The sequence below is a fragment of the Lepidothrix coronata genome, unplaced genomic scaffold, assembly GCF_001604755.1.
Source record: "Lepidothrix coronata isolate B3197 unplaced genomic scaffold, Lepidothrix_coronata-1.0 Scaffold5, whole genome shotgun sequence".
Taxonomy (NCBI): domain Eukaryota; kingdom Metazoa; phylum Chordata; class Aves; order Passeriformes; family Pipridae; genus Lepidothrix; species Lepidothrix coronata.
In genome coordinates, this window is record NW_016690185.1 from 12,229,019 (window position 1) to 12,239,583 (window position 10,565).

General features: G+C 42.0%; 2 protein-coding genes across 4 annotated transcripts in view; both read right to left on the minus strand.

Moving 5' to 3' along the window:
• The window catches only part of LOC108504764 (vascular non-inflammatory molecule 2-like), a 20,239-nt gene that overhangs the window by 5,305 nt on the left and 4,369 nt on the right, over window positions 1-10,565 (minus strand). The window contains exons 3-4 of one of the 2 annotated variants that reach the window (XM_017830177.1): window positions 519-750; window positions 284-414 (exon numbers count right to left, since the gene is read on the minus strand). In XM_017830177.1, coding sequence (XP_017685666.1) covers window positions 284-414; window positions 519-731 — 344 coding nt within the window. In that variant the 5' untranslated portion in view covers window positions 732-750. The remainder of the gene's footprint in view (window positions 1-283; window positions 415-518; window positions 751-10,565) is intronic. The other variant, XM_017830167.1, reaches the window with a different exon arrangement.
• The window catches only part of LOC108504753 (pantetheinase-like), an 11,531-nt gene continuing 4,387 nt past the window's right edge, over window positions 3,422-10,565 (minus strand). For both annotated transcript variants that reach the window (XM_017830154.1, XM_017830147.1), the window contains 5 exons: window positions 10,361-10,553; window positions 8,626-8,917; window positions 7,078-7,451; window positions 4,663-4,833; window positions 3,422-4,405 (listed from right to left, as the gene is read on the minus strand). In XM_017830154.1, the coding sequence (XP_017685643.1) occupies window positions 4,277-4,405; window positions 4,663-4,833; window positions 7,078-7,451; window positions 8,626-8,917; window positions 10,361-10,553 (1,159 nt within the window). In that variant the 3' untranslated portion in view covers window positions 3,422-4,276. The remainder of the gene's footprint in view (window positions 4,406-4,662; window positions 4,834-7,077; window positions 7,452-8,625; window positions 8,918-10,360; window positions 10,554-10,565) is intronic.

Below are 10,565 nucleotides of genomic sequence, written 5' to 3' on the forward strand. Positions count from 1 at the left end.
CAAAAAAAAAGACATTTCCTCTACTTTTCATAACTCAAATTCTGTATGTTGTTTGAATTTCTCCTTGAAGAGTCTAATTAAAAAAAAAAAAAGTTTTTAATGTTTCCCTCACCAATTAGTCATGGACACGCTATATATTTTATCATGTAACTTACCTTCAAACTCAAATTTAATTGAAACTTATGTCAAAAGCAGTAGCAGTTCCTATGCATTTAGTGGGAGCTGCTCATGACTCCATGAGATACTAGTTTGAAACCACATAAATCACTGCAGAAGGAATCACCTTGAGGGGTCAGTGCAGGGAATCCAGTTCACCACTGGAGCAGGGATATCCTCCAGGTACGGGTAGATGGATTCTCTTGTGAATTGCCAGCCATAGATGCCATCTTCAGGAGTCACAATGATGTGGGCACCCTGTCACAACAAGCTCTGTTAGAAGCTCACCCATCAACATATAACCAGGGGGGTCAGACAGAGCAGAAAACACTAATTAACAACCCTCATGTTACATCTGGTACCTGCTGGGCGGCTTCCTTTATGGCCCCTTCCAAGACATCCATGTTTTTGTTCATCAGGGCCAAAGCATCATCGGGAGAAACAGGCTTGTCAGTGGGATCTGGCAGGATGACTGCGTGCTCGTAGACGGCTGCAATGAAGGTGTCGGAGGCAAGGGCCTGAAGGACTGTGAGTGCAAATACCCCAGCATGCAGGAGAGGCTGGGAAGGGAGCATGGCTGGTGCCTTGCAGCTCCTGGATCAGGCATGGGGAATATAAAGCAGATAGAAAGAGGAGGAGTAAAGACTAATAAATTTGCTCTGGAAATAATCTCCTGTTGAGTAATCTGAGAATATTTCTCCCAACAATCAGGACATTTATTTACAATAAAAAGTCAAAGGAACATTTCTAGGAATGGGATCTTGTTTCCAATAAGAAATGTTTAAAATAAAAGAAGAACAAAAGGCTAACAGAGCTTGTCAGAAGCAATGCTAATCTACAAGGGGCTCCATTAGAAGGAGCACTTGAACACTCCATTTGCACATCCCGATCCAGGCTTTTAAACCCATCTTGGTGAGAGCCCAGACTCCCTTGGTTTGGGCACACTACTACATATAACCTTACTGCACATGGTGCCATCAGTTAAAGCTTCAGCCAGTGCTGAAGGCAGACCACCTGCATGAAGTACAGCTGTCATGTTTCAGAGTACAGATGATTTATTGGTGCTTATGAGACACGCAGTCCTGTCATACTTCTTGCTTTTGGCCAGAGGCTTACTATAGTTGTAGTGAGTGCCTTGAGAATGTCCTCCTTGCTGGGCTCACACTGCAAACTATCCCTTGAACTATGCTGACCTCTCTGCCTAGAGCTAACATACTTGCTTGTTTTGTGAGAAAGAATTAAACAACACAGATTTTTTTCTTACTATTGTCCTTTCAAAAGGAAGTTTTTACACCAAAAGCAATTTGAAATTACCCTTAGAAAGCAGGTTTTTTTTTTTTTTTTTTTTCTCATGGAAGGTAATTTTTAGCACAGTATTTTGTAAATAGAATATTACTACTATAGTTTCAGATGAGGCCTAGAAAAACCTTAGTTAGAACTGGTGGTATATCTGTGAGGATGAAAGAACATAACCTGGTTCATAATTACCACTTAGCAGGAAGCCAAAGAAAATATTCTTCATCCTGAAAAAACCTTCCTCTTCACTATGTTGTGTCACCCAAAAGACTGATTTTTCCTCCATCAGCACCAAGGCTTCCTCAGGAGAAACCAACACTTCAGTAATTCTGTGATTCTAAGACTATGTTGTGCTCATATACAGCTTTGACATAGGTTTGCAGGTGACAGGCTTCCAGAGCAGACAGCACCAAAAACATGGCAGAGGCACAAGCTTTAGGAAGCCCCACGTCTGGAGCCTGGAAGTCACCCAAGAGGAGGCTGTGGGCAAGCAAAGACTGGGATTTAAAGGAGGAAGTCTTGCATGAAACCTGGGAATTCCCCAGGGTGGCAGAAAGCCAACAGACACTGGGAAATGCAATCACCCTGCCTGGAAAGTCTCACAATATCAAAGGCAAGAGAGCCATCAGCATTGAGCAATTCTGCCTTACATCCCCAGCAGGAAGTCACTGAGAAGTCACCACTGTGCTGCAGCTGAAGAAACATATCACTTGACAGATTTACAAAAAGTTCAGGGATAGCATTGCTGCAGTAACACAGCTTAAGGCAAACCTGAGTCACAATAAGACAACAAGTTCAGGAAATCTTGGCAGAGACAAGTATGGACACATTCCTGCCCCAACCTGGCAATGAGGGGTGCTGGCATGGTTGCAGGAGGCAGGTGGCCGGGCCCCAGCATGGGCACTACCTGTGCCACCCCAGCTCAGCACAGCACCAGCTCAGAGTTACAGGGTCTTTGGGGGCTGCTGCACATCTCAGGGTGGTGCCAGGCAGGCTGATTGTCTGAGCAAATCCATTAGCACACCCACCACTCAATAACCGAGCTCTGAAGATCTCTGGTGCCCAAAGGTCTCTGTTCGAAGAGCATCATGAATAGGAGCCACAATTTCTAAATTTTGCTTATTGCAACCTGCTTTCTTATGCCTACAGATCACTCCAGAAGAAATCTTGAAGCTAAAGCTGCATGTGCACAAAAATCACTTGTATTTGGTTACCCAAGTTTCTTACCTTCTTTGGTTCTGACTCAGCTGTCAGGTACCAAAATGGTTTTTTCTGCACTGCCCTCGAAGAAGTGTTTATTGCCATCTGTGGCTACACACAGCCTTGTCTTTATACAGAGTAAGTTGGTATGTGGGTAATGGGTGGACTTGTATAAGATTACTTTCTGTATGCTTGACTCATTTTACACAATAACATATTTCACAATAAGTGTTATGCAATCTTTGTAGCAATAAGAATTTAGTGCCATGACGGCTTATGCCAGTCTTGTACAGGAAAATACTCAACATACAAATATACCTTAACCAAAAAACAATGGCCTGGAATCAAATCCTGGATTCAAGATACTCACCAGATTCAGGGTTAAGCTATACACTACAAGCGCACACATTCCCTTATCCAGAGGACTGGCAAGAGCAGTGAGCAAATCTGAAGAAGCTGCCTCTCAGTTCTGAGAGTGGCCACACAACTCCTGCTAAGATGAGACTTTCTTGGGTGCTTCCCTTAAATCCAGATCCTTTCCCTGGGAGAAAGTTGTGGTATCACCCACTAGGTTCCCAGGGCACAAGTACAGTATCTGCACTGAATTTGTACCCACAGGAAGAGGACCACACTGGAAAATCCCTTGCTGGACCGCGATCAGTCTGTGGTCAGACAGTAACTGACTCCAACAGTGAACTAGGTTTTAAGACAGCATGGCTCTAGCAGCAATGATGCTGAGCTTTCATGAGTCAGAGAACATTGTCTGGGGTTTTTGATAAACATGTCATTATGTTTATTAGACATGAGACTATGTTATGTCACATGTGAGTATTTATTTACATTTGAAAACAAAAAAGGTCATATGGCACACAGCAGTGGTAATCAGTGCTGGTGTTTGGAAAGTATTTGCACTCCCAGTGTCTCACCAGCTCCATAACAGAAATACACGGGATTGAGGACCTTGAGAGCATCATGGTGAGGCAAGTAATGGTGCCAGTGTGGAGAAAAGGAAGGAGAAAGAAGATTAATAGAGGTCTCTGACCACTCTTAAGGACACAGCCACAAATCATGACATGTGCTGAAACTCATGTGCTGAAAGAAGGTCACTAGGGTCCAGCAGCAGCAACAAAACACAGGTCACTGGGGGAGAAGAGGAACCAAAGATGTGAACAGTGCCTTCTCACCAGGAGTAGTTGGTCTGAAGTAGAATTCTAAATCCTCTAATCCCTAGAGCAAATTCATCTACAGGGCAGGAATTCATCTACAGCATTAACAGGAAGGAGTAAAGGACAAGGTTTATTTTAAATATTTTGGTGTTATACAACTAGAAAGACATAGAGAAGATGTGAGGGAGGAGCTGCTATGATACCAGGTAACTTAGTGACTTGTTTACTGGTTGCAAACAGTTCCATCACTGAATAGCATCCAGTGCAGGCAGGAGGTGTTGCCAAGATGTTCTTCAGAACTGATAAGCAGAATAACTTGAGGTTTCGATTCCAAGTTTTGGTTCAACGGAGATTTCCAAGAAATGATGATTCATGTCGTGTTCTGACCAAGAAGTGGTGGCAGGTTTTGTTGTAGTAGAGGATGCTGTATCTCATTTGAAAACAGTGTTCAGCTTCAATCACAGAAAGGTTGCTGGCTGTGGGTCTTGTTTCAGATGATCATTTTCATACCACCGTCCAAAAAGTGTCACAGTAACGACTGGTTTTGTCGGTTTTGTCTTATTTATCAAGCGCCCATCATTCAGCACCTGATTGAAAAAGGTAAGAGAAGAATGTGATTAGAGAAGTACCTATATGAACACACTAAGAGCTCAGAAAAATGTGACAAACAGGAAGAAGGAACGTCAGACCCTATCTCTTACTGAAACTAGTGATTTCATTAAAAGGTATTTAATAGATCAATTATTCACTATGAGCAAGTTCACTTTGGCTGCTTTGACACAGTTAATTCCATGACTATCCTGCAGAGGACCTGGCGTGACATAGCTCCAGGGTATTCCATTACCTTGAACTCCCCAGGGGCCAGTTGCACTCCGCTGTACAACACTTCTGGAAAGACGTAGTTGGTGCCAAATGTGCCGCTGAGGGAGAACATCTCAAACTCGGTCTGAGCTGTCTCCACTGGCTGCCCACATGTGTCCAGGTCTGTGCTCTTGCACTTGAGCAGTGTGCATATCTGCAGGGAGGAGAAGACAACAACGTATTTAGCAAGATAGAAACACTCTGATAGGAAAGCCTTGTGTCATCAAAGCCGGTATGTGTCAGAGCAGATGAGAGTCACAGGATCTTTTTCATAATCTTCAGGCAACTCCTTTTTAGTTGTACCTTATTATTCACCCCTTGATCTGACTGGCAGTATTCCAGACCTGCATTGCCTTAGTAGTTACAAATAGACTGCCTCTGATGTAAGTGCTGCCAGAGTACCATATTTCACCTCTGAAGCCCAGTCTTGTCACTTCCACTAATTCTTCCTATTGCCAGTTCTCTTATTTGAAGGTTCCTTTCCCATGTGTAAGATAAGTTTGTGAATGGAAATTTTAGGCAAATGAAACAAAGTCCTTCTCATGGGTACATTGTGCAAGTATACACCCAGGTCTGCCTACTAGTATTTGTACATGTTGGTAATGACACCTCATTAGATGGCCTGGTAGTCCATGGGAAACCTGAATTTGATATTCCCTATCCAAATCCTGGTGAATACAGGCCAAGGTGATGAAGTTAGCATCTTCTGTTAGAATTTAGTGTTAGCAATTGTAGCACATAGAGGAAAGTAGGAATCAGTGTTTCCCTATTGTCCTTAATTATCCAGCTGATAAATATTTATGGTCTTCAAGAGGAAATACGAAATAGGGTGCTAGCACTCCTATTATTCAGGAGTGATTCGAAGATGTTGGCTGGTTTGGCTCATAATCGTGGAGTTTTTCTATTTTGTCAGATATTGGGGAACAGAAGCATATTTGCAAAAATCAGAAGTATTATTCTTCAATGAATATAGTTTTGTGTTGAAATGCAAACAAGCAGAGAAATAAAAAATATGTTCTGAAGAAATGAAAAAATACTGAGTGAAAAAAGAAGAGTAGAAATTCCTGTCTTCTCTAGAACTTTCAGTACTCGTAGAGACTACCTGGCAGCTTCCACAACCACTGAAATAAATTTTACAACCAAGCTCACCAAGAACTGAATTTGTTCAAGCTACCTTCATAAATGCATTAGATGAGCTGTTTTCTGTTTAAGACTTTCCCTCATATCCTGGAGTCTGTACCAGCTGGTATGCAGAGGCTGTGCTGACAGACAGAAGTAACTAAAAAAAAAGTATAGTCTGGTGGCACAATAACTTAATTATGAAGGCAAAGAATATTTTCAGATATGGCTTTAAGCAAATTCAGCCAGGATGTAACTCACTGTCTTCCCAAACATTTGATTAAAAGAGAGGAAGACGGGATATTTCCAGTAAAAGTCATATGCCATTTCAGTAAACTTCATTGCTATGATGTGGGTAATGAAAAAAAATTAACATCTCTGTGACTTTAAACTGTCTTACAAAGATAGCTATGATCAACTGATTTTTAACAGCAACTCTTTGAGGAAGATACAGTGAGACCCCATCTGGAGTACTGTGTCCAGTTCTGGGCTCCTCAGTACAAGAAAGACAAACGGATACTGGAGAGGGTCCAGGGGAGGGTCAAAAAGATGATTAGGGGTCTGGAGCATCTCTTTTATGAGGAGAAACTGCAGGAGCTGAGTCTGTTTAGTCTAGAAAAGACTGAGAGGGGATTTTATCAATGCATATAAACATCTCAAAGTGCCAAAAGGATGGTCCCAGACTTTCTTCAGTGGTGCTCAGTGACAGGATGAGGAGCAATGGCCATAAACTAAAACACAAGAAAGTTCACCTCAACATGAGGAAAAAATTCTTTACATTCAGGGTGGCAGAGCACTGGAACAGGCTGCCCAGGATATTCGTGGATTCTCCCTCTCTGGAGACATTCAAAACCCACCCAGATGCATTCCCGTGTAACCTGCTCTAGGTGACCCTGCCTTGGCAGGGTGTTGGACTATATCATCTCCAGAGAACTCCATTCAATCCTAACTATTCTGTGATTCTGTGATGCAGAGGAGATTCAGAATAATTACTGCAGATAGGCACAGAAGAAGATCTAAATTTAGCCAATATTGCACACCCAAAAAAATAGTGAGTGCACTCTGGGAATTTAAAAGAAGCTTAGACACCTCTCCACTGCCTTTGTTGGTTTTAAAGGTAAGTAGGCTTGGATGTTTTAGCAACTCCTTTCCATTGCTAACAAAAACAATACCAGGACTCCAGCATACAAAAGAATCATTGTCTTTTTCCACCACGGAGCTGAAAGTTTCTCCCTGTAAAAAAGCTTCCTAAAGCAAGTAACCCCCTCCAAAGAATTACCTGCAGATAGTACTGTCCTTCAACAACATGAAGCCCATCAAAAGCACCCAGCACGTAAACTTCATCATCTCGTTTCCCTGCCATCTTGTAGCTCAAGTGACAGCAGAGGTCTTTTTGACAGACAGTGAGATTTCCCCCAGGCTTAGTGAGCTCAGTGAAAGTGAACTGATCATGAAAGATGATTCCTGTGAAATCATGGTCATCTTGTGACAATCTTTTGACACTCAAAGCATATGAGCTCCAGTTGACAGCAGGTGGGGAGGCAGGAGAAAGACAAGGGTGTGCATCTAGTTCAGCAATGAGGAGGTGACCATCTTCAGTTTTCATATTGTAGGAGTATGTCCTGGCTCCGTCTGGTGCATAAATACCACTCCCTGAGGAGAGCACAACAGTCAGTTCAAGAATTAAAAAAATCATATTGTCCTTTTAAGTGTCCCTACTGCTAGCTCATCAACTATTCCATAAAGATTACAGAAATTTCAGTCTCATTAAAGGTGACCATTAACAACTCAGTACATAGAGCTCGTGCTTTGGCAAAGAATAGCATTTATTCCCCTGGATGAGGTCTGCTCAGTGTAGCCAAAGGCAGAGGATGTTATTTCTGTTCTGCTCTGATTCTATTTATAGCCTCCTCAGTTCTCTTTTCTCCTGTATGCAATTAAGTTACTTGGTAATTCCTTTATTCTCAGCTAATTGAAGTGAAAGGACCACCTATGATTGAGACAATCCAAAACACAACATAGTCAAGTATCACAGGCTGGTTCTGGTGAAAACGTAAGGAGGGAGCAGTTGTCCAGCCCCCTTTAAACTGGCTGAGAACTCCTCCCAGTGTGGGGAATTCACATCTGACCAGCACCAAGCAACCGAGGGAAATCAAAGTAGATCTGTCATACCCATCACTGCCAAAGAGCCACATAAAACGGACAACAAGCAGAAGCCTCTCAGGGATGTAAAATGAGAAGCCTAAAGACAATACTGTGGTTTCACAGCTCAGTGAAGATACTGGTCTAACTGAAATATACTGTCCCATAAACTAAGCTCTAAAAAATCAGTCCTACTTTGTAAAGTGAAAATGTAGACTTCTTAGCAGTGTTACTGCAACAGATTTGAAAGTTTGTTTTTAAAGCTCTTCCATAATCATGTTAAATACGGCTACAAATAAGTCTTTAATTTGGCCAGAATAAATGTAGCCATGTACATGGTTTACAAGTATATTTACAGTTTGGCATTCAATCACAGATTTAGATGTGGAGAGGAAAAGAGCCTAAGTGGCAAAATTTCTATTCAGGTATAAGGAATGGTAAGTAGTAAGTAACTTACTAATTGTTTAGAGACATTAGAGAACAAAGGAAAATCCTAAGAAGCTAGGGCAAAGAAAACACTACAAGTTTTGCTGTGCCTTGTATGGCAACAGATGGAATCTATCAGGTTTAAAATTTGGTGACTAGACTTCCAGATAAACACATTATATTCCTCTGCAAAATCACCTTGTAGAACAAGACATATAGATTCACGGTTATAAAGATTTTTCGGACATAGTGAAATTACCTGTCATTGCCAAGCTGGTTTTGTGAGTATTGGCAGCTAACAGGTTGACACGCATACCCATAGCCCAGGCAGAGTGAAACTCAACTGCAGTCAGAAATGGCAGAACATTCATCCAAGCTGTTGGGAAGAGCACAGTGTCCACCTGCATCTTGCTCACCAGGACCACTGCAGGCTCATGGAAAAGGATGTCAAAGCAAGTGAAAATGCCGAACTTCCCAAAGGGAGTCTCAAAGGTGACAGCTTCCGGCTCTTTTGGGTAATTAAACTGAGTTTCTGTTGTAAAAAGATTATACTGTAGGGGAAGGAAAAAAGAGAAATCAGTTAGAGGCACTTACTGTGAGATCCTGGAGTCATTCCCTAAAACTGTTCAGAATGACTTGTGAAAATTTTTGACCTATGTTGGAACCCCTCACATGCAGGAAGTCAGGCTAAAATTGTATGATCATAGTACCCAAAAAATGGATACGGGGAGACACATATTGCCGTGGCATCTAGCTAGGAAAGCAGCTGGCTGTCTTCAGGTCTGCTGATGTCATCATAAAAATAATCTCTCCACTCTCCCTACCTGGTTTATACTTCTGGTGACCAAAATGCCCACAGAAGAATAATAATAATTTAAGAGGAGCAGGGAGGTTCTGGTGCCAAGAGACAGAATTGGTGACCTTGGTGTGGAGATGCCCAGAAGTGCTGTAAGTACACAACACCAGCATGAAGCATGAGACAGTACTGGAAGACTGTAGAACACAGAAGAAAACAAAGGCTGGGCTGATGGGGGAAAGGCAGATGATCTCAGCCAACAGAAAAATCCAAGTTTGCAAACATTCTTGGTTTCCAACATTTTCCTTTTTCCTTCACATACATGTTTTTTAACAATTCTTTATTACTGTCCAAGTGACCTGGACAATAAACATGGACACCAAGCCAGAAAAGAGGTCCAAATTTACTGAACTTATAATTCAGCACCTGGGTCATGCTAGGTTGGAATGAGGGGGGGACCAGACTCGGATTAACAGTGTTCCCTTCACCCAGTTTGCTCACAAATAAATATCTTGGCATCATCTCTGAACAACAAGGTGAAACACTGGGCCCAAAGTGCATTAAATAAACAACTGACTTCACTCTAGCCACATTGGTATGATATCTGGCACATAATTCATAAACAACTTTGATGGAACTTGCAGGAAAGAACATAATACTGAAAGAACTTTCATTGGGTGCAAACGTTTCAAAGCCCTCATCTCTTTTAACACCCATCTTAGGTCCATGGTTTTGTCCAAATAATTCCCATTGTACAAAAACAGTGCTGAAACAGCATCAGAAAAAAATTTATAGGAAGGGGCCTGTCTTTCTCAAATCAGAGTACTCATCTATAATGAGATACAGATGAATGTTTCAAATCCTGGAACATGAAGGGGTAGTCTGGCACTGAAAACTGAAGCTGCTTCAGCAGCAGGATTTCCAGTAGTAGGGATTTAATGATCTGAGGAAGTCAACCAAAATCACGTGCCACTAAATTGCACCAGAGCAATCATTTTTCATACCAGTCGGTTTTGAGAAACATGACAGGAAATGCAAATTTGGCATCAATACTTCATAGCAAGAGAGAGATTCTTTCAAATTATAAACAGAAGCAGAACTCTGACATGGGACAATGACTGGCATCTAATTCTCTTTCCAAAGGAGACATTTTGGAAGTAGTGGAAAATTAGTTCCTGCCTTTCCAAGGCCACTTTACCTTATGGTAACGAGCCACCAGTTTCCCCTCCGGATCAAAGACGACATCCGTATTGTACTGGTAGCGACCGTCACTTGGGCAGCCGGGATCACTGGAGTTACATGGTTTCTTGTCCCCAATGTTTGCAACCACATAGATGGAGTTATTCCTGGCCATGCAGCTGAGTCGTTCCTGCACTGGTGCTGGACCAAATCTAATGTATTTT